We start from the raw sequence: 24,700 nt of genomic DNA on the forward strand, positions 1-24,700 counted from the left end.
GTCATCGATGCAGGATACAGACACCAAAGATTTTCCGAAGCAGCACAGCTGTGGACATAACCTGTCATAGATATGGAATACGTCGGAGGACCCAATCCCCTCGAATTACTGTTACCTCTTTGACCCGTAGGCTTGTTTGTGAGCGGACCTAAAGATTTTAGAGTGTAATACTCATCTTTTGCTGTCTTAAGTGCGTCTTCTACAGCCTTACCGAAGAGCACATTAGGTTCCACTGGCATATTTACTAGGGTGGCTTGTGTTTATGACCTGAAGCCTGACTGGCGAAGCCATGCATGCCTCTTTATAATAGTCCCCTCTGCAATAACTCTTCCGGCATTGCCAGCTGCATCGAAATTTGACTTGAGGAGACAAGTAGATATGGCCCTTCCGTCCGCTGCCACCCGAGCTAGTTGTGATTTATGTGGCTCCGGGGTGGACGAAAGTAACGCAGAAACCTCCTCCCACTTATGGCAGTTATAAGTTGCCAAAAGTGTAGCGTTATTGCCCATTCTCATCTGGTAGGCTGCAGAAGAGGCGACCTTTCTGCTCATTGCATATATTTTCTTGCGCTCCTTATGCGGTGGTGCCTCAGAGGAAGCAAGGGGTGTGCCTGCTGTTTTTCTTGTCGTAGTGACAACCAATGAGTCTGGTTTCAATTGGCCTCTTATGTATAAGGGGTCAGATGGTGCAGGCCTGAATAGTTTTTCCACACGCGGGTTAACAGCCCATGTGAGATGGGGTGCTTCTAAGGAAGGCTGAATTCCGCATTGTTCTGACTTTAGCAGTGGGATAAACTGACCTACTGTCTTTTTGTCCCCCAATATTTGTTCAGCGAAGTCCATATCCTCTTGTACCTCCTGTGTGTCAATTCGGAAGTGTTCCGCCACTTTGGCTAAGACTTCATTGGGGAGGGGTTGTTGACAGGGGAATCTACCACGGGGGGGGTCCTGATTAATGGGAGAATCTATGGAGTACATGTTTGCCTCCTGGTCTGGATCTTCATCATCCCCATAATAAAGTTCATCTGCATCCTCTTCATTAAGTTGAGGGTCAGATGTTTCCACAAATGAGAGATCCTCCTGGTATTCTGGATCTATTTCAGGGTCATATAGATCTATAACCTTGATTTGTATGTGGATATCAGAGCGAGACCTCTTAGAAGGGGGATGAGAGGGTAAGGCAGATGCTTGAGAGCCGGAAGGGGCTGAGGTGGGAGGAGTGGAATGAAAACTTTGAAAGTAATCCGGGTTCTTTTCATAAAAATTTGCCATTAAGGTCATTCTTCGCATAACCCTATCTATATCTTGCGAAGACCATTCCTTCGAAATTGGGATTAAAATATCCTCATTAGTGGGAGGTATAATCTTTGGCCTAGAGTCTTTAGGTTTCTCTATGGGCTTGGACAATATTCCCTTCTGTGATGACTTGTCCCTAGTAGAACTCTTGTCCCTATGAAGGGTCTTAGAGGATTTTTTATGATGGTTTTTCCCCACCCAGCGGGCCCAGAGGAGTGTTTAACAGACTTTTTGGGGCCTGACATTTCATCAGACGAACGTCGAACTTCGGGTGCGGGAGCCGAGGCTTCGTCCGCAGAAGAGCGGCTTTCGGAAGGAGTTTTTCCTGCAAAACCATTGCCGTCTTTCGACGACTGAACCCTGTCGTGTTGCGATCTTGAACGAGATTGCCCAGAGGACCGGGACTCTGTGGACCATTCACGGGATGTTGAACGTTGTCGAGTATTCGACTCATCTGTCGAATGGCGACTGGGGCTTATGTGTTTGGTGATGTGTGCTTTTGTAGCACTGCCGCCGCCGGGTGTAGTCCCCACAACATTGCCGCCGGCCTGTCCTACAGAGTCGGGGGCCTGCACTTGAGTAGCCGACGTTACTCCAATGTCCTCGCTGTCCGAAAGTACGGCGTCACTGCCATCGCTGAAGGCTCCCTCTACATCCATGGCCTCGAGTTGCCTGGCGTAGTGGGCCCAGCGTTTTGTCGAACGGTCCTTCAACATCTTAGGCTTGAAGAGCCTACACGCTCAACAAGACATTTTGACGTGGTGTCTCGGGAGACACAAGTTGCAAACTAAGTGTTTTTCCACCCAGGGGAATTTACGATTACACTTAGGGCAACATTTAAATGGTGTATTTTCCATAATTATGGGTTATGGAAGTGGCAGCTGGGCAGACCAAGTGTAGGAAGGGGAGAATATGCATTCTAAAATGGCCTCCCCCCTCTCTGTCTGGGCCGAGGCCCGGGGCGGCCTTCCAAGGCCGTACGGTCCGTCGCGATGGTCTCCGATGGGCAGTTTTCGATGAAAAGATAGAAAGAGAAACTATCGTAAATGTATAAAAGTCATTGGCTTATCGCCGAAAGGAACTCCGCTTTATGCGTCCGTCTAGCATGGTGGAAAAAAACCAATAGGAGGGACCTCGACGCGTGAGGGATCATGGGTACAGTGGACATCACACTAGGGATAGTATGACTGGCACGCCCTGTCGATGTCCCTTTTCGAGTTTTGAAAACAACAACTGTAATACTCCGCAGCTTCCACTAGATGTCGGCCTATGCAGATGACAGGAAGATGTTCCGTCTGAGTGCCTATTTCCAAATTTTCTGGGCAAGCTTGGACAGATTTGGCGAACGAGTCCCTCCTTGCTTGTTCAGGTAAAACATGGCTGTAGTGCTGTCCGTTCGGATCTGCACTGATAGTTTCAACACGTAGGGCTCGAACGCTTGAAGCACTCTGAATACTGCCAGAAGTTCTAGCAGGTTGATATGATTCTTGGCCACTGAGTGAGACCAGGGACTCTTGAGCTGTGTGGTGGAGATGGTGAGCTCCCCACCCTGTCAGGTATGCATCGGTTGTGACTACCGCCTGTATCTCGGGATCGTAAAAGGGTTTCCCCTTGGACAGATTTTCTCTTGTCCACCAGTGAAGGCTTTGTAGAAGTGTTGGCGAAACGACCACTAGACCGTCCCACTGACCACTTGCTTGAGACCACTGTTTCGCCAACCATTCCTGCCTGGGACGCATGCGCAGGTGCGCGTGGTGGACCAGGTAAATGCATGACGCCATCATGCCCACCAAAAGCATTGCTTTGCGTACCGTTATCTGGCGACCGGTCTGATATTGCGGAATTTGCTGCAGTATATTCCGAATTCTTTCCTCTGGGGGAAAGGTCAACCCCTCTTGCGTGTCTAGGATAGCTCCTAGGAACTGTTTGGAGGTGCTTGGCACCAGACTTGACTTTTTCTCGTTTATTGAGAAACCTAATTCGAAGAGGAGGGCAATCGTTCTTTGAATGTTTGTTCTGCAAATTACTGGGGTCTCCCCCGTGATGAGCCAGTCGTCCATGTAAGAGTACACCGGGATTGCCTCCCTGCGTAGGTGTGCTGCCGCCACCGCCAGTACCTTGGTGAATACCCTTGGAGCCCAAGCTATCCCGAAGGGCAGTACCTTGAACTGGTAGTGCCGACTGTCCACCTTGAAGCGCAAGTTCTTTTTGTGCACTGGGAACATGGAAATATGAAAATAGGCATCTTTCATGTCCAATGTTGCCATGTAATCCCCCTTTTTTAGGAGGGGGATTACCTCTTGGAGAGTAATCATGCGAAATATTTGGGGCTTGACATACTTGTTTGCAGGGTGTAAATCCAATACTGGGCGCATTGTCAAATCTTTTTTTGGCACAAGGAAGTAAGTTGAATAGATACCCTTGTTTACCTGGTGTCCCGGGACGAGTTCTATCGCGTCCTTTGCTAGAAGATTGACGATCTCCTCAAGGAGGATCTTCTGGTGGTCCAAAGAATGTATTTTTTGTCGTGGAGGGTGGTTTCGGGGACGCTCTAACAGTTCTAGGTCGTATCCTGCAGACACTGTGGACAGCACCCATTTGTCTGATGTGATCCCTTCCCAAGCTTGGGTGAAGATGGAAATGCGTCCCCCTACTGGGGATGCGTGAGAAGGGACCCTGAACGGAGCGTCACTGTTTCGGTGGAAGCGTGCCGCCGGCTCTACTGGGGCTGTCTCTACCTTTACCACGTCCTCTCTTATTACCCCTGCCATAACCCTGGGTAGACTGCTGGTGGTTATTGTTCCATGGTGTATCCTGCCCCTAGGAATAGTTTGAGCCTCTCTGGGAATTTTGTCCACGTGGGCGATGAAAATTGCCATTCCCCTCTTTGGTTTGGGGGTTTATTGGTTAGTTGGCCTAGGGATTTGAGTGTCTCATACTCGTCCTTGGCATTTGTCAGCGTGTCCTTGACCACCTTTCCAAACAATAGATCCGGCTCCACCGTTTATCTCTTAATGATGCTTGGGTTTCGGGTTTGAACCTAGAATGCCACAACCAAGCATGCCTTTTGATAACAGTAATTTCTGCTATCAATCTGCCGGCGTTATCCGCGGCATCAAAGGTTGCTTTTAAAATGCAACCGGACACGGCTCTTCCCTCTGCCGAAACTCGTGCTAATTGGCTTTTTAAGGGTTCTGGGGCGGAATCTATGAGTGCCGCGACTTCTTCCCACGTAACTCGCCAGCAGGGTGGTGGAGTTGGCAATCCTTGCCTGGTAGGCGGAAGTGGAGGCTACCTTCCTGCCGAAGCCATAAATCTTCTTGCTCTTCTTGTCGGGAGGAGCTTCGGACGATGACAAGGGTGTTCCCGCCCTCTTACAGGTGTTTGTAACTACCAGGGAGTCCGGTTTCAGATGCCCCCTTATGTAGAGTGGGTCTGATTGGGCTACCCTGAAAAGCTTCTCAATTCTGGGGTTTACTGCCCTAGTGAGATTGGGATTAAGATGGGAAGAGTCTATTCTTCTTTGGATTGATTTAAGGATAGGGATGGCCTGGGCAACAGGTCTCCTTTTTCCCACTAACTCCTCGGCAAAGTCCCTCTCTTCTTGAGCACCTTGGGTGTCAATGTGGAAGTGTTCTGCAGCTCTGGACAGAACTTCATTCAAGAGAGGCTGTTTGTCTACAGGGGAGTCGGTACCCGGGGGTTCTTTATCTACCGGGGAATCTACCCTGTAGGTTTCTGGGTCGTCCTCCTCCTCCTCTTGGTCCTCATCATCCCCATAGTAGCCCGTCCCAGTTTGTTCTTCCACCATGCCCAAATCTGGATCCTCACAAAAGGATGGATCTCCCTGGTATTGAGAATAGGGCTGTATACAGAAGGGGTTTGAGGACTGTGTTGGTGCTTCAACCCGGGACTTTTTATTGGATCCTTAGAGCCTGAGGATGCTGACCCGTCAGGGGTATAAGATAGAAAATGTTCAGGGTTCTTGGTGTAGAAATCTGCCAATGAGGACATCCTTGACATGACTCTGTCTATGTCATCACTACACCATTCTCTTGAACTGGGAATGACTCTTTCTTTGAGGGCTTTCCCCCGTTTTATCTTGACTAGACCTACTGGATTGAGCAGGGGTCTTAGGGATAACAGAAGACTGAGACTTGTCGGTCTGTGTATGTGGAGTAGAATGTTTTTGAGGTGTGGAAGGAGACTGGACTGCTTCCTCTATTGTTTTCCCCCTTCCCCATGGGTGGAAGAGTGTTTACCCTGTTTTTTTGCCCCTTCAAGCCTTTCGACGCCTGGCGCCGAGGTTCGGGGGTAATGTCTCTATCTCTAAAGCGTAGAGGTTGGGACTCGGGGACAGCCGTTACGCGGCCTGCTGACGCCGACTCCTGGAGTGCGGTCTGGGGATAGAAGTCGGCTTCGTCTTCCGACGATCGAACCTCCGTACCCTTGGGGAGCGAGGCACTCTTGGCAACAGTGGATGGTTGCCTGGAGTCATGTGGCGATCTAGATCGAGAACGCTCAGAGGACACCGATTCGGACCGTTCTCTATGTGCCTCTTTCCGAGTACTCGACGTGTGCGTTGAGTCTCGGTTGGACTTCATGTGTTTTGTGGAAGTGCTGTGGGTAGCGCTTGTGTCGCCGGGGGTTTTCCCCATCGCCGCCTTGCCGGACGACCTTCCGAGGTCAGGGACTTGCGCTTGGCTGTCCCTTGACGCCACGTTGCCCTCGCCGTCCGAAAGCACGGTGTTGCTGCCATCGCTGAAGGCGCCCTCCGCTGCCATGGCCTCTTGACGCCTGGCGTGGTGGGCCCAACGCTTGATCGAACGGTCCTTTAGTGTTTTCGGTTTGAACCTACTACATGCTTTGCAGTTCGCCTCGGGTGGTCCCTCGGCAAGCAGAGATTGCACGTGGCGTGTCTGTCAACCCAAGGGTATTTGCGGTTGCACTTGGGGCAAAATTGGAAAGGGGTACCCTCCATACGCACCTTGTGGCAGAGAGCTAATAAGCATAGGAATATATAAGAATGTACCTATATACCAAATAGTGTAGAGTATGTCCACCCCCCACTCTCCCTACTTGCAGGGCCGAGGCCAGAGGCCTTCCAAGGCCGAAATCCGTTGTGCAGCTCTCGACGGTCGATTCTTTTTCCGGGCCGGCGTCGAGTGTGGAAGTTCAGTGACTCGACGTTGGGGTGGAGAAATGGGGGAAATAACAATATTTTTGCAAAAGTATGGCTAAGGCCAGGGAACTCCGCGGAATGCTTCCGACCAGTATGGTGGAAAAAAACAATCTGAGGGTCCTAGACACGTGAGGGATCATGGTTACAGTGGACGTCACACTAGGGATAGTATTACTGGCACGCCCTGTGTCGACGCCCATTTTCGAGTTTCGAAAAACAAACTGTAATACTCTGCAGCTTCCACTAGATGTCGGCCTATGCACAGCATGTGATCTAAGCAGATTCCACAAGCCTCAGAAATATATATATGCACCATGAGCTGACACCAAAACTTAAGAACATGTAAGAAGGTTAAAGTCTAGATATATCGCACCTTTTAAATGTTCATATTCTGACAGTCAGTGAACAGAACCACCTGGCCTAGATATGTCAGTGAACAAAGTTGCCAAATAGTAAGTACACTGTATTTCTCTAGTATTACCATTCATTATATAAACATTTCTTTTAAGCAAAAAGTACTATTTTTTATTTTAACAGAAATGGCAAACACAAAAGTGATTGGACGAAAACTTCCCAAAAAAAGAAATGAGTGATGATAACATATCTAATGGTAAACAATACATCTTTCAATATAAAAAATAATGTAATTTATACAGAGTTCAGTTAAAAAAAAAGAAATCTTCTTTTCTTATTGCACATACAACACCTCAATTTAATTATGGCGAATCCCAAGAATCACAAAGACTATCTTTGTCCCCAAGTAAAGATAATGAAATCATGATATGGTCTGAAAAACTGGATGAACTTAGTAATGACTAAGGAACTTTTAAATTATGTTATAAATCATGTTCCCACTTCCAAAAGCTCTCCAACAACTTGTATGAGAGCATTATAATCCAAACATTAACACCCATTTCAAGCTATAATATGCCTTCAACCGAAAACGGCTAATTGTCTTCATCCGAGCTAATAAAGGGCATTTGTGGCAAAGTAGTATATTTGCCATTAAATCTTAAAGAAAATGTAGAAACTCTAGGAGTACAATGGCCAATAGATCAATGATTGATTGTACTAGTTAATGGTGTACCAACTAAAGAATTTTTTTTGCCAAAAACAACTGGCCGGTTTAAACAAAGTTAGACAAGCCCTACAATATCTCAAAGAAAACAATGAATACTACAAAGTTATAAACATAGAGGAAAACCTTTCATTCAAGATTCACCACAACTGGCCAACTTGAACGATTAGATCCTGTTACTGCAGCCAACAATGTAGACCAGTATACAATTCCCCGACTACACTCCGAAGACGCATTAGAAACATATCAAATGCTTCAAGCCATAGCATTCCCAATGAACATACGGGAGAAAAGTGTAGAAGCATATTCTTTTCCTCTACTCTTTCCTACAGGAAAAGGAGGAAAATATGATGAAAGATCCCCACAAATTACTGCATCAGAATATCGTTCTTTACGAATGTATTCTGAAGACCCCAGATTCAGACAAAAGGCATGTCATTTGCTAAGAAAATATTGGTATTAAGAAGTTGCATGCTTGCAAAAAAGATGATCCTGCGTGCGTGGAAATCCCCCAACTGCTGCACCATTGATCACTGGGTGGTAGAACTGCTGACAGTGTCCACGTATGAGACGGCTATTTTCAAATAATGAGGGGAATCTGATGAATTCAACAATATCTGGGGCCCCTTCTTGGATGCATACATATGGTTAAATGATGTGTTACTTAGCAGCATTATGACATTTGTGGTTTCAAATGTCTCCAGGTACGCATTGCCAATATAACTTGATTGCATTGCTATATTTTACATTAGTATCCTACTGGGAGGGAAGAAGAAGTAATACTGATACAACATGTATTGTATTTGATGTTTTTTTTTCTCTATGTTCTTTCTCACTTCATGCTCGCCAAGTCTTATGATACGAATTGTTTATCATTATGTTTGTACGATTCTGTTATTGATTCGCTTTGACTGTATTGCCTAGGTATGCATTTTCATTTTTTTCCATTGGTGTTTAATAAAATCAAAATGAAAACTTCAGATTCAGCCAAAACGTAGCATACATTTTCCACCTCCTGTTTGAAAGTGAACTAGCAACTCTATGTTGAAGCTGCACACACATTAAAAAAGGCTCACTTTTTTTAAACATGTCCTCTACCCAACTGCTTCAAAAATCAAAGACAAAAAGGAAGTTTTGCATTCTTGGCAAAAATGTGTGGTACAAAAAAAAACACTGGTTCTGATGTCCCGCTGATGTAAATTGTATGCTAAGGCTCCTAGGCCCACCAACATGGTTTGTTACTTTAAGTTGTGCAGAATATGCATGGGATGACTTGCACGACTTCATATCCACTGCAAACCAAAATAAAGAGGGAATAGATATAAAAACACCAGGAGAAATGTGTTCTCTTGTCCCTGTCAATGTATCAAGGTACTTTCATTGCCATGCTGCACTTCATCTGCAATAAAACTACCCCTCCACTCCGAGAAGTGTAACACTTCTTTTGGCGAAAAGAATATCAATCCAGAGGAGCACCACACATCCACATGCTTTTTTCTGGATAAAAGATGCTCCCAAATATGGCAATGTCAGTGATGCCACTGTTTTATAGTTTATTGAAAAATAAATTACATGCAACATTCCCTTCAGAAACCACACAGTGACATACGTACATAAATCCTATGCTTCCAAAAACACAAGTGTGGCATACACTGCCGACGTAGATATAAAAACAAAGGTAAATACTATACCAAATGTCGTTTTAGCCTCCCTAGACTAGTTTGCGCAAAAGGACAAGCAAATAGCTTGATGACTTCTGTTTGGCACAGTGTAAAAGGCAAATCGCCTAAAAACACATACAATATTAAAAGGGAAAAAGCATCCAAGTACATCAATGATTACAATGCAATCATTGCCCTCTTGTGGAATTCAAATATAGACATACAATGCAATGTAGACAATTGCACTGCAGTTGCAAAATATGTCACAGCCTATCTCACCAAAGCTGAGAAAACCGAGCTAAAAGACCTCTGGGATGACAGCTCATCTGACAAAACACAGTCACAAAAATTCTACAGCTTCAGTATCATAATGCTCTCCCATAGAGAATGTGGGTGCTATGAAGCTGCAGACCGTTAAACAGGTACACCCTTATATGGCCCATCTGAACACATTGTCTGGCTAAACACTGGTCAAGCTTCATCCTGTAAAAGAGTACTGAAATCCTACCAAGAGATAGAAACAATAGCCACAAATTATCCCAACAGCCAGGTCATTTAAAAAAAACAATTTCATTGACACATACCTCTGCAACAGATGCACTGCTTTGAAAAACATGTGCCTTTACGACATAGCCCAAAACTACCCCTACTAAAAAAATGTCACATCAGATGAGCCACCTGGGAAATATTCAGTCTCAACTTGTGAAGGAAGCCTAGAAAAACTTACCAAACCCAGCCTAATTAATCATGTGAAGTTATTTAAATCTCTGCAACAGATTGTATTACCTGTCCATACTACAACTTTTTAAACATTGGAGAAAAGGAGAAGAATGATTAGGTGAGCATGGCTCATTTGAAGCTGCATTCAAAGCAAATTAAAGCAGCATAACAAATGTCAATTTCAAACAATACAAACAAATGTTGAACAATGAATGCCAACAAGAGGAAGAAATTGAAGCTCTAATAGACACTTCTGAGGGCAGTCAACCTTCCCTTACAGGAAGCCAAGAACCACTCATTCTAAATTAAGCAGAAATAGCCATGACTGATGTAGAAAATACAACATGTCAATCTAGACTATCTTAAGAAGACTTGTCAGTGCTCAAATCACAGCTAAATGATTAACAACGCACCATTTATCTAGAAGTCACTGAAGAAATTGAACATGGATTTAAACATGAAACTAAAATGTGTAGCTGAAAAGATTATAAACCTCTGCTCCTGTATGTAAGTGGTGAAGCTGGTCTGGTAAAACATTCTTAATTAAAATAATCAGCAACTTTCTACAAGACCCAAAAAAAAAAAAAAAACTTTCAGCTGTTGCAACAGCCCCACATGTTTAGCTGCCTACAACATTATTTTTTGTTTTCATTTATTATATTTGAGGGTAGCGCCCAGACCAGGAGGAATCACAGCACTAGGAGAGCGGTATAGCATAGATAAGTAGTTTGTACAACACAAGCAGGTTACATATATATAGGTAGCTTAACATATTTGTTTAAACAATGTGGTAACAACTTTTGTTCAATAGATGGATATAATGGTTCATGCAGATATGCAGGCAGGATATTATATTGTGAGGGTTACACATATGTATTAAACAGTTCTGTTTTTATTTTCTTTCGGAAGTGAGAGTAAGTAGGCTCATCTTGGATGTGCTGCGGAAGGGCGTTCTAGAAGGAAGGAGCAATGGTGGTTAAACAGGAGCCCCCTGCTCTCTTTCTGGTGAATCTGGGAGTGACCAAGGTCGATGTAGAGGATGAGCGGAGGTTCCGGGTGGTGTGTTTCTTGGTGATATGGTTCATGAGGTAAGGTTGGGTGGTGTTGTGTAGGTAGCGGTAGGTGATCGACATGAGATTTGATGGGAAGCCAATGTACCTCCCGTCGGATTTGTGAGTTGTGGTCAGAACATTTTAGACCCCAGACTGCTTTGAGTGCATTGTTTTGTAGTAGTTGGAGTTTGTTGCTGTTTTTGGTTGAGGTGCCTGCTAGGATGACGTATGACCCTGGCTAGGGTGAGGCAGTTCGGGGTGAGGAATTTTCTAGCAAGGTTGATTAGCTTGGTGGAATATGCCGCAGAGGAGGAGATTGCTTTGACATGTTTCGGCATGTTAAGTTCTGCGTCAAGGTAAATGCCTAGCGTTTTGATGTGGAAAGAAACAGGGATGGTGTTTCTGTCGATGCAGAAGGAGGTGAAAGCGGGTCTGAGGTGTTTGAGGCAGTGTGGGGAGCCCACGATAAGGAGCTCTGTTTATTCAAGGTTAAGACACAGATGGTGTGTGGCCATCCATGCCTGTATGATACTGAAAATATGGTTAATGTTGGTACAGTCTAATTCGTGGTCGCCAGTGATTTTGAGGAGGACTTGCATATCATCGGTGAAGTTGGTGTACGGTATGTTGAGGCTATTCAGGAGGTCGAAGAGGGGCTTGTTGTCAATATAGTAGAGGGTAGGGGAGATGCAAGAGCCTTGTTGGACGCCATGGGCGAAAGGGATGGGGTCAGCTGCTTCGGTGCCCATGAAGACCCTAGTGGTCCGGCCGGAGATAAAGGATTGCATCCATAATGAAGCTTCAGGGGAGAGGTTGAAGGCAGTGGAGAGGTGTTGGCAGAGGATTTTGTGGTCCACCAAATCGAAGGCTGCAGAGAGATAGTGGCAAGGACAATATTGCCATTAGATTTAGAAGGACTAATAGAGTCAGACAAATGAATAGCCCTGATTGGAACAGATCAGGACGGTGCAGTATAGGTAGCACAAAATATTATGTGTAGACCCGACAGTACAATTGAAGAAAATGACTGGAGGAGGAGTTATTTGAGGACAGTGAGCAAAATGGGGAGATTATTTGTGGAATCTACATCCCCTGTGATATCATAGTGCAGTATAGGAAGGCACAGTGCCCCCTGATGGCAGTGGTGACCCAGCCATTTTTATTTTTTGAGGAGGACATGCATTATGTGCCAGCATAATTATGGACTGTTAAATCCACATGATGTTGGGTTACTGAGAGATGTGGCCCCAGTAAATATTTCATTGAAGTCAGGTGCTTAGCACAATCATTCAGTATGTGAATGATCGGTTGGTATGTAGTGAAAATTAACATCAGTGCAGGAGGGAATCTGTTGCATTATTGCAATTGCTGGCTCACAAGGGTACAAGACAGATAGAAAGAAGCTATAATACAGCCAACAGGAGGTACTATACTTGGGACAACTCATTTTTGCAATGGGGAAAAAATATTACAAGATAGGGGGGGCGGCAGTACGCGCTGCCCCTATGCCCAGTACTGTGAATGAAATGTAGCAATTTATTTGGGTTTATGTAATTATTCTAGGGCATGGATCCTAGACTACACAGTCTGCACAAGGCCACTGTTACAAAGTCTCAGGGAAGGACAGCGGACTTAAAAGTACATTTGAATGGACTGACAAAATGACTAGACAATTTGAGGACTTAAGCTATTTGCAGGGTCCCTGTTTTAACAACTCTGGATTATATACAGGAGTTTTATTTATTTTCCTGCTCTGATGAATGGTTCATGCATTGACGGAAGGAGACATATTATTTGTTGATGGGTCATAAATAATTGACCAGGGGACGGGACAGAAGCACACAGGGGCGGTAGTGGCATGCGGTAAAGGAGGGGGGAGAAATAGCGACCACCCCTGTAGAAAGTGAGACCACAGTTTCATACACAGCATTGCCCATATTAAAACTGGACCATTATCATCTGGGGAACTGATCAGCCGCAGGTTTAAAGGTCCATATGCGGTGGTGTTCTGTACTCCTCTCGCCGTCCGTATGAAGGAGTTAGCTATTGGGTGCATCTCTCGGATGTCCGAAGAGCACCTGAGACAAGGCAAAGCAAAATCAACAAAGTGAGAGCATAGCTAAAGAAGAATTTCCTTTTTTGTTTTAAAGGATCCATGCAATGGTGGTGTGCAGTGGCACACGCCTGATTTTGTTGTTTTATTTTTTTTAAATCTTTTTGATTTCTCAATTTTCTGAAGGTCCAGAACCTGGTTGGCCCTGGTGTAAAATGGCTCTCTCTCTCTCCCTCCCTTCCTCCCCCTCTCGCATTCCTTCTCGCTTCTCTATCTCTCTCTCTCTCTCTCTTCCTTCCTTCCTCTCTCTTTCCTTCTCTCTTTCTTGATGACCTTTTTTCTCCTCTCTAGGAATAAGCAAAGATGGCTGACCAACCCCTCTGTTCTGTTATGTAGGGATAAGATTAATACAAAAGTAATTTGTTCTAGGAACTATGTATTATATAAAGTATGATATTGTTTTGTATGACACTGGTCATGGTTGTTGGAGTGGAAGTGTGTCTGTTTAATGGGGTGGCCATATAAAGGGGGGGTGGGAAGTTGGAAAAGAAAAACGCTAATCTGTCTACAAAAAATGAAATGCAAAATGGCTCACATTTTGCCTGCCAGCCCTACAGGTTTTCTTAGATGAATGAAACAGGAAGCATGAATGACATATGCTAGGGAGAATTCTCAGAAATGTGCAAATTCCTCTCTACCTTAGATTACCCCAGCCCTTTTGCTGGACTTTAGGACTTTCATTTCTAACCTGGAGAGAGAGACCTTTTTCCCACTCATTTATTTTTTCTATGATTTATACACTGTGTTTCTTTTGACTTTGGCGTCTGACAAATTCAGTAGGCATCATCTTTGCATTGTGACACACAGCACCTTCAGTGCAGTGCCTCAGCTAAGTCTTGTAGATTTCCCAAAGGTTTAAATACCTTCTCCTGGTACAAACTACTGTTTCCAAGAGCAGTGAAGTGAAATTGACTTTACTTACATTTTGTAACTGTCTAGGCCCAGCACACACTATTTTACCATAAGGTGCAGGAGGGGTTACTTAGTATTCCCTTTGCTAATTTCTCATGTAACATTTTTATGTTACCCTTTCTACAATTAATGGCTGGTGGCACTGGTTTACTTTTTACTACCATTGTGTGTTTTTACCGTGGGCTGCATTCGCAGCTGCAGTGAGGCACCCATGGGTGCCCATTTTGTCAAAATGGCCCTGGTCGTCTTTTTTCGCCATTTCTTGTTGGAAAGGTCCTTCTTGAGATTTACTCTGCGCGCCAAACTAGGTTTGGTCCCTTTGTTCGTTTGGTCTTTGGCAAGATTCACGAGTGAAGACTGCCTCTGGCTCCAGTATATCTGGCAGGGGCAGGAAGGGAGGGAGGGAGGTGCCGAAACTCCCTGTGCTTAATCCACTTGGTTACAGGAATGCACCCAAAGGTGATTGGCCGGCTGGCTGTCCTTGGAGGACAGTCACCCTAAGGTGTGAGTGACAGCTAGGCTGCGAATTGGCAGAAACCTGCATAAAAAGGCGTGGTCTTTTGCTTGGAATGCAGAGTCGAACACTGGACAAATGAATCCGAAGAAGAACTTGGAAGAGACACAAACTGCAACTCCTGGACCGTTGGTTTTCCCGGTGAAGCCCTGCTGCAGTGCTGAAGCTCTGAATTTGCCTAGACTAGAGAAGCCCTGCAAAGGACGACTTCTCCCCTTGGATTGGTGGGACCAATCGACCCCAAGACGAACTCCTTTGGAAATCCTCTCAAAGCTGGCTTTACTTCCATTGCTGCTGCAGGAACCGAGTGCCAAGGAGAGAACACCAGAATCGAGTGCATCGTCTTTAAGTCGGACCTGAGCTACAGGAAAATGCTCCGGACTCCCATGAAGCAGTACTAACCAAGTCTGACCCACCTCAACAGAATGCTGGACCCCCTAAGCAAGGAAAGCCCATAAGGTATCCGAGAACCGTGGTGGTACTATTCGCGAGAAGCTGAAACCAAGAAGTGCAGCTGATCTGAAGTTTGCCCATTGCTGCCGCCGACCTACAAACCATAGCGCAGGAGTCCCCAGATGTCCTCCCTCTTGTCTCCACGACTGAGGCCCAGGAACAACAGGATCTGCCATACCACAACTGGAACATTAGCCAGCTGGAACCAATTTCTTCAGACCTATAGTACTGTGAACTAGGGGATACTTACCCTCTTGCTGTGTAGTTTGCTTGTCTTCAGTTGAGGCTTGCATTTGCTGCCTTTTGTAGAGTTGCTTGCAGCTCTGCCTTTCACAAGCCTCCCAGCTTGTGGCCCAGCAGTGATTTATTTTTCTACAAAAACTCTAGAACATTGGGCAAGACTTTTTACTTACCTCCAAGAAGAACTTCAGCTCCCCTAGACTTTGCTCAATTGTCCTTGGCTGTCCTGGCACCCTGATAGACTCTTCTATCCTTCAACTTTGTGCTTTGATCTGTCCCTCAAAAGAGTCACACATTCTTTACTTGTGTAGCTGGGAAAGTTTTAATCTACATTGCATTGGGGGTTTAAAAGTGCTTACCTGTTTGAGAAACTTGTTAACCATTGTTTTCTCCTTTAACCTTTTCCTTTTTGACACCAAACTCAGTATTGCTCTAAATGTACCAGTGATATATTAATGTCCACAGTGTCCTAGTTATTTAAGTCACCTCAGGGTGTAGGAAGTGTCTGCGTGCCATCCCAAATGGGTATCTGCTGATTTAGTGAAACAGAGTGTGTATTTATTGAAGTATGTTTTCAGTGTTACATATCTACTCCCTTCTAAAGAAGGCTTATTCAAACTGACTGCTAAATTAATAAATAATTGTTTAATCAGGGAACCTTGAGTATAAGTTTTATTTGGATACTTCTCACTGTGAAACTTTAGGTTGCAACCCTACAGCTCACATTGACCTCTCTTGAGATAAGCCGGGTTGCTCAGTCACTCTACCACCTCGTGTAGTACAGGCTTATAACAAAGGTTGGGTTAACTATTGCCTAGAGGACAGGGCTAGTGCAGCCTCCCACAGGGCACTGCATACAAGCTTGCCTAACAAGCAGAGACTGCATTCATCATATTTCCTGCCGTGTGCTGCTGTGCAGTTAAGTGCTTATTTTTTTTTTGGGTTATGCTTTCCCGGGTTCCCCTGAGCTTGGGGAGCCTGGGAAACTTAAAGTGAAAGTCCAAGCAATTATAAATACAACGTTGTTGTATTTATGATTGCTGTGGTTTTCTAAGTCTCCCGAGCTCCCCCCAAGACTTAAAAAGAAAATCACAGCAATGATAAATACAATTGTGTTGTATTTATGATTGCAGTGGCTTTCGTTACAAGTCTCCCAGTCTCCCCCGAGCCGGGGAAGCCCGGGAGACTCAAAGCGAAAGTACATGCAATTATAAATACAACAGCGTTGTATTTATGATTGCACTGGTTTTCATTTTAAGAAAGTCCAGGCAATTATGAATATCTAGCTGGCATCCAGCACAGTATTCATAATTGGTGTGACTTTAGTTTTCAGTTTCCAGTGCAGCCGGCAAAGTATTTATAATTGCTCTGTCTTTCATTTTAGGTTTTCTGTGCTTCCCAGGGCTTGGGTAGCACAGAAAACATAATATGAAAGTGAAGGCAATTACTGAGGCAGCCTCCTCTCTTTGTCTTCAGCCCTGCTCCCTGGCAGCAGTAAGCAAAAGCTCCCAGTAGGTGACTTTTGCTTGATTATTGCCGCCAGAGTAGAGCTTAACATGAACAAAGGAGGCTGCTTCAAATCACAAAATGGATGCCCCCATGTAAAAACTTTGAGCCTCATTTGCTCAGAATTTTACACAGGAACCTTCTTTAAAAATATTTTTATATATATTTTTGATAATGGCCCATCTTTTGGGACATTTAATTGGGGGCTTCTGCGTCCCCCTAGAAGATTTGTATAGAATTCAGCTTGTATATCCCCAAGAACCATCTGAATCCTCTCAGGGGATCTGTGGAAATGTATGGCCCGAATCACCCAGGTCAAGTGACAGTTATATTTTCTCTCTAGATCCCTTTGCCCAAGTTCTCTTTATTTGTAAATTAGGATAAAACAGAAAAATAAATAAATACGGGTATTTGTAAAATAAATGTACATTTTTACTGCAAGAATTACTTTTTGGTGGCATGAAAATCTATTGCCCACTAAATATTCATGCATTTATGTAATGCACACAGGAACATCTCAACGTGAGCATTTCAGAACAAATGCAGTTTATAAGATGTTCCGTCATTGTCAAATTGAAGATCATTCACAGAAACAAAACTCTACTTACCCGTAAAGAAAATCTTGTGTTACACGTAGTGGGGACGAAGTTAGTGAATGGTAGAGAAAAATCAATATTTAGTGTTTCTCCACATGCTGCCACATAAACTATGAAAAATAATAAAAAGTACAAATTAATTTGCAACTTATATTAATTCTAAAACATGCGTGCATTAGAACATATGTTCACTTTCATTGTCAATTTCATTTTAAGAGTACTCTAAATAATCATTTCAAGATCAGGAGCCAGATTATGAGAACATCTTGCAAAAGCAAATACCATCCCCAAATATTGTAGATTGCTACTGTTATGAGAAAACAAACAGTAAACATGTAGTCAAATACGATTAAATACATTTTACTTGTTATAACTCTACCAACTGTTTAACTGACCAAATGCAATGTTTACTGTATGTTAAAGATTTATATAATCCAGCCACGTGGTGGCCCATCAAGAGAGGTTCCAACTTTGTGCATTCTGTACAGCATGCAGGAGATCAGGTGAGACAAATGTGAATCTAAAACACATATCAAACGCCAAACAGCTGTTCCAGGTAAGCAACATTACCTTTTGCAGTATGAATGATGTATTTGCAAGTTTGTCATTAAATAGAAGTTACTCAAAGCAGTCTCTATTGTACTCCTAGTGTATAGTCCCCTTTCCTCCATACTTGTGTGGCTGTCCTATGGTGACAAGGATGGTACTGGTACATTTTGTACAGCAAATGTGCCTCAAATTTGAATTTAGGGGCAGAGACAGTATCTGTGCGCAATCTGGGTAAACACTGGGTAAACTATGCGGCCATGAGCAGCCATGACCTTCAGGTCTGAAAACCAGAACCTGGATGGCAAGTGTGTAGCCAATAAGACGAGAGAAGACTTCCAAGCATTTCAATTTGACATGTACCTTCTGGATCAGCTGCACCACGTGAAAGGCATAGGCCATCTTATCGAACCAGGGGCTGTGGAGACAATCGCCCAAGTATCTAGATCCCAGACCTCCACAAAATGCAAATTCGTGAATTTGGACATTCTTGGTGGGGAAACGAAGAAGTGGACACGAGCAGTCTCCCAATGCTGCAGCAGCTGTGCAAGGACTCCAGGATGTAGTTCCCATCCGCGTTTCACTTGTTGTAACCTGCTCTGTTGGTCTGACTCGACATTCTCTTTTTAAATTTGTTTTTTTAATTTGTATTAGTTTATTCAAACAAACAATACAAACCAACCTTTGCAGCGCATGAGTTAACATTTCAATTAGTGCATCACATAAATGTGCTCACTGCTTCCCTTATCCCGCCCCCCATATTGAGCCTATCCAATCTCACTTCCTATTCCTGCATCCTGTGACAGGATGTCCCTTTCTATGGGTTCCGTTGGGTCTCTTATTGACCCAAATACCTCAGCTACTAACAAATTCCAGGCCATCAGGGTCTCTGTCTCCCCCCCCCCAGCACTGCTTGCCTCTTGCCACACCATAGTTTCTGCCTCCGCCCATTTCTGCAGGTCCTTCCACCATACCTCTAATCGTGGTCTGTGGCATGCCTTTCACCCCATGGCAATCCTTCTCTTCGCAAGCGCATATGCCAAGTCCTTTAGTTTGCTTACGTGCTTGAGCTTGCGTGGTCTAGGGAACCCCCCCCAACAAGCAGGCCCACACTGTGTCAACCACCATCCGTACCCCATGTTCTGCTAAGTCTGTGTGCCACTTCGCTCCAGAAGCGTTCGATGATCGGGCATGACCAGAACATATGCACCATACCCGCATTCTCTTCATCACATTTAGGACACGCTACCCGTCCTGCATCTTTGAACCTAGATATTCTCTGGGATGTCATATACGCCCTATGCATGACATACAGTTGCATCTGCTGCAGTCTTGCATTCCGCGACACCTTCTTATGGTACCCTTGGGCACGTTCCCACATCCCATCCTCTATCGGGACCCCCACTTCCGCCTCCCAGTCTTCTCTCAATTGTATTACCTCCTTTCCCACTTTCAACATCATCACCTCGTATATTCTAGATATCTCATGTCCCCCCTCTGCTATGTCATATATTACATCTATGGTAGCATCTGATTCTTCTTCCAACACCACTTCAGGCCATGTTCTCTTAATTCTCTGCACCAGTCTGTGGTACGTAATAAACTGGCCAGCATGCAACCCGGTCTCTTCCCCCAAAACCTCAAAGTCTATTATAGTTCCCTCTTGCCAAACATCACCCATTGTTGCTATCCCAACAGGTTCCCAGTGGTTTCTGATTATCCTCATTAGTTGCTCTTCCCCGCTCGCCAGTGCAACCAGGGGTACTTGCGGGGAACACAGGGATGGGTTCTCCATCATCTGGCATGCCCTACGCCACATCGTCCATCCAAGTACGATCATCTTTGGACGCCCCACCATTGCTGCCTTAGGCAGCCACATTATTTCTCTTAAGTAAAATGGGGCACAATCTTGTCCAAACAGCCTGGATTTAGAAGTCACCTCCTCCGAGAGCCATTTAGCAACACATTGCAGTTGGCTTGCTATATAATAGACTTCATAATTCGGCAGCTTTATCCCCCCTTTCTCATAGAAATTCTGCAGCTTCCAAAGGGCCACCCTGTTCCGTGTGCCATGCCACAGGAAATCCCTGCACATACTGTCCAGTCTAGTGAAGAACTTCTTTGATATCCAGTGCGGTATATTCCCAAAGTAGTGCAGAAGCCTAGGTAAGACCACCATTTTCAGCATTGCCCCACGTCCCATCAATGCTAAGGGTAATTTCATCCAGAACCTCATGCAATTTTCAATTTCTTAATGGCTACCTCTGTGTTGCGCCTATGCTCCTCCTCCACTGTGTGGTATACATCCACAACCAAATAGCGAAAAGTGCTGACGTCCCAAGGTATCTGTAATACCGGTAGCTGTTTCAGTGGGATCCCTTTATATCGACCCAATGGGAACAGGCTAGATTTCTGACGGTTCATCGCTATACCAGACAGCCTTGCATATCTTTCCATAACCTCCAGTATGTATTGGAGGTTTTCCTTCGGGTGTCTCAGGTACAACAGCATGTCATCCGCATATAGGGAGATCAGGTGTCGTTCCCCTCCCACAGCAATGCCTATCATATCATATATATTGTTGTCTCAAGTATATGGCTAAGGGTTCCAAAGCCAAAATATAGAGCATAGGAGACCAAGGACATCCTTGTCTGGTACCTCTGCGGAGTTGCCATCTTTCTGATATCACTGCTCCTGTTTTGACTCAGGCCAGTGGTTCGCTGTATAACATTTTCGCCCACCGTAGATACCCAGGCCCCAGTCTATACCCCGCCATAGCCGCTAGCAGCCATGGCCATTTGACCGAATCGAAGGCCTTTATTGCATCCAGTGACACAATTGCCAACTCCCCTTCGTTTTCGTTTCCATATTCAATAACTGGATGGAGTCTGTGATTATTAGATATATTTCTATTCGGGACGTAGCCCGTCTGGTCAGGATGTATCAGTTTGCCAACAACCCTCCACAGTCTGTTTGCCAAGATGGCCGTCAATATTTTGCTATCTTGATTTAACATTGACAGGGGTCTATATGAACGGCAGCTATGCCCCAGCGGTATTATGATTGCCTCTCTGGGCGACACTGGGAGTTTGCCCAGCTCGTATGCTTCGTTCAACATGTCTAACAGTGGGGGGAGCACTTCTCCTTTAAATACTTTATAGAATTCACTTGGGAGTCCATCTGCCCCTGGTGTCTTACTGGTGGGGAACTGTCTCACCACTTCTTATAGCTCATCTAAAGTAATTAGAGCATCTAGCTCTTCCTTTTCCTCGGCACTGATCTGTGGCAATTCTATATCCTCCAATGTTTCTGCTATCACCTCGCAATTGCTCTCCCCATCATCCCCATGTAGTAGCGCGAACTCCTGGTTAACTCCCTCTTGGGTGTCAACCACACTACCATCTTCCCTTGTTATTGTTCTAATCATGGGTCTGGGGGTTTCACTTTTATATAACCACGCCAAAATCCTTCCGGGTTTATCCCACCCCTGCATGCTGTCTCTCTATATATTTTTTGTAATTAAGGTTACACAGTCTCTCCCATTGTTCCGCAAATTTCAGTTGCAATCTGATTATCAGGTCGGTTTCTTCCTTAGTGTTTCTCAATGCCCTTTCCAATTCTTCCTCCGTGTCTTGCAGGTCAGTCTGGATCCCTCTATGCAATCCTTTAGATTTCACTATAGCTGCCCCTCTTATCACAACTTTAAAGGCTTCCCACAACGTACCTGCCGAGTCCACACTACCAGTATTCGTTTCAAAGTAATTAAAAATCTCATCCCTCATGTCTTCCCTAAAAAGGGGGTCCCTTAGTGCCTCTGCTCTGATGCGCCATGTCGGAATCCTTGCCCTTGGGGGTCGGTATTGCCATTCAAGGATCAAGGGCTAGTGGTCCAAGAGGACCCTCGCTTTATATTCTACTTGCGTGATCTCCATCAGTACATCTGGTGTGACAAAAGCATAGTCCAGCCTAGTATATAACTGCTGCGGGGCAGAATAGTGCGAGTATTGCGACTCATGAGGGTGCCGTGCCCTCCACACATCTCCAAACCCAAAGTCATTCAACAGCATCCGCAACGCCTTAGCAGCTGGGGCGGGTCCACAAATTTTCCCATCTGATCTATCAACCTTAGGGTTTAATATGCAATTGAAGTCTCCTCCCCAAATCACCGCACTCCCCACACACTTGCCAAGGTTGTCATACAGTGTTCTGAAATATGCTGCTGTGTTTTGGTTCGGGGCATACATATTTATAATACTCATCTCCCTGTTTTCCACCATTCCCCTCATTATGTCCATCCTCCAATCCGTCTCAACTATTGTCTGTACCAGTTGAAATGGGACATGTGGCGCCACCCATATAAGTACTCACCTGGCCCGCTACAGTTCCCTTCCATTTCTTCCCAATCATCTCAATCCTATCTCATGTCAGGTGAGTCTCTTGCAACAGGGCTATGTCTATCTTCTGTCTGCGCAGGTATAACATAACCTTGTTCCTTTTTAAGTAGCTATTGAGCCCCCTGACGTTCCAGGTAATTATTTTAAGGGCCCCTATGGCCTATTAAATTCCCACCTCTTCTCCCATCAGTGCAGTCCATATTCAAATTTAATCCCTTTCCGTATAGGCTCATTTCCCAACTAAAAATCCCCTTAACTAAAAGCACATCAAACACCCAAACCTCCCGCCCTCCCACCTCTCTGCGCTGCCCCAACAATGTCCCCAACTTCCCGGGAACTCCCCCATCTCCATTCTCCCTCCCTAGCCCCAATTTACCCCATCTCACCAACTGTTGCCCAGCTCCGTCCCTGGATCTCAGACACCCCCGCATCTAGCCCTTTCTGGCAGTCGCCTTACTCGTAGCTCAGCAGGGAGGTGTCGCCCTAGTGGCGGTCCTCCTAATCTAACTCTTGGGGGTAAGTTGACTTCGTCCCTTGCTCCCTATTCAAAAAATCAAGTTCATCTCACCTCCCTTCTTATTATCGTTACACACTCTAGATTCCAGTCCACCATGTCCAAATGCCTCCTGATATAACAACCCTATGCCCCACGCCATCAGCCTCACTATACTTGGCTATTAGGTCACTTATCGTTACTTATAGGACCCTGCTCCTCATTCTGCTCCAGACAGCCATGCGCATCTAACCACGGCGCTGCGTCCTCCGGAGATTAAAAAAAAAAGTGCACTTTGTCTTTGTAAAGGATTTTAAGCTTAGCGGGGTACAGCAACATATATTTCAATCCAGCCGTGCGCAGCCTTCTCTTAATTGCCACATAACTGTAGAGTTGTCTCTGGACTAACATAGTATAGTCAGGATACGCAGTGATGGTCGCTGATGCTCTCTTGATCGTCCCCCTTTCCTGAAGAAAAGATCTTTTCCCTGGCTCTGTAATTCAGGATCTTCGCTATAATTGCTCTCTGGGGGATTGGGGGGGGACCAGGTTGCGGTTTTCTCATCAAGGCCCTGTGCGCACGTTCCACAGCAAATCCTTGGGAGAGCTAATTTACACCTATTTCTTGCAATATCATGTTCTCCACGTAGTTTGTATGGTCTTGGCCTTCCTCCCCTTCCGGCAAGCCAACCATGCGTATATTGTTGCGCCAAGCTCTTCCTTCTGCCTCCTCTGCTCGATTTTCCAGGTTGGCTACCTGCTGCTTCAATATATGCACCGCCTTGGATTTGTCCTTGCTAGTGTCTGCGTTTATTTTAACAGCACTCTCCAGGCTGCTGGTTCTTTCCGCCAATGTTCTTAAATCTTGCCTTAGCAAGTTGACCTCCACTCCGACAGCATCTATTTTAGCTTCCAATGCAGTCCTTCGTTCTGCTATCGTCGTCCCCCACGAGGCCTTCAGCTCCGTTATGGCTGCCAGAATCATGCGATTATCACTTGGCATTGCCGCTCCAGAGAGCGCAGCAATTCCACTGTGCGTGGGGGTTGTGGGCGTCTGCTGCGATTTAGCAAAAATGTCCATTGTAGGCTGTTTGTTTTTAACTTTGCGGCCTCTCGTCGACATTTCTGTCTTGTTAATTATTGTTGCCCGCTTGCGGGTCACTTGTCAGCTCCTGCTATCTTACTGTACATCAGTTTCGGCGTCCCCGCCTTTCGACCCTGTGGTTGAGCCAGGCTGCAAAGTGTGAATACAGGATGATTTGTGCTCTCAGGGCCGTGGCGCTGGTGTATTGTGACCCGTGGGGTGTCCTTCCTGTGCTTCAGCCAGCCCACTGCTCTCCATCCACCTTTCTTGCCCACTTTGACATGGTCAGCAGCCTGCTTTATGTATGCGTGCCTGAAGGTGCTGTATCGCTGCCTCAATACTTTAGTGCCGCTTTTAGTCCAGCAACACCGGTGTCCACTTTTATCATTCCTCCGGGCCCCCGGCCTCCGTGTCCAGTGGGGGGCTCGGGGTACGTGGCACCTCTCACAATTTTTCCTGTGTCCCAAGTGGGCTCCCTAACCCCCACGGGGTGCTCATTCACGGCGTCCTGGCCACAGGCGCTCCAGGCTCCAGCCTCACAGGCTCGAAATATGGCCCACCAAGAGCTAGTGTTGTAGTGCACTTTGTTGAGGCATTTCCATCATGCAGGGTCAAGTAATGCCATCCCCTTTACCGTTTGAGGCATAAACTTTCAGGGACTGCAAAGTTGTGTCCAGCCCTTCAGCATGCCCTATCATTTTTTTTTTCTTTTTTTCCCGTTTGGGTGATCATTCACCCTTCCGTGCCTCCTCAAGCACTCTCACTCGGTCGGCCGTGCCAGGCTTTAATTTACTATGCCCTTGTTCGTCACACTAGCCAGCCCGTGCGCTTTCAGGGTCTGCGGGGACGTGTCTAACCCCA

General features: G+C 45.4%; 1 protein-coding gene across 11 annotated transcripts in view; it reads right to left on the reverse strand.

The window, feature by feature from the left end:
* BLTP1 (bridge-like lipid transfer protein family member 1) overlaps positions 1-24,700 on the reverse strand; it is a 2,946,455-nt gene that overhangs the window by 2,481,803 nt on the left and 439,952 nt on the right. For all 11 annotated transcript variants that reach the window (XM_069631149.1, XM_069631145.1, XM_069631146.1 and 8 more), the window contains exon 16: positions 17,335-17,432. In XM_069631149.1, coding sequence (XP_069487250.1) covers positions 17,335-17,432 — 98 coding nt within the window. The remainder of the gene's footprint in view (positions 1-17,334; positions 17,433-24,700) is intronic.

This window comes from Ambystoma mexicanum, chromosome 6q (assembly GCF_040938575.1).
Source record: "Ambystoma mexicanum isolate Mex_15411 chromosome 6q, UKY_AmexF1_1, whole genome shotgun sequence".
Taxonomy (NCBI): domain Eukaryota; kingdom Metazoa; phylum Chordata; class Amphibia; order Caudata; family Ambystomatidae; genus Ambystoma; species Ambystoma mexicanum.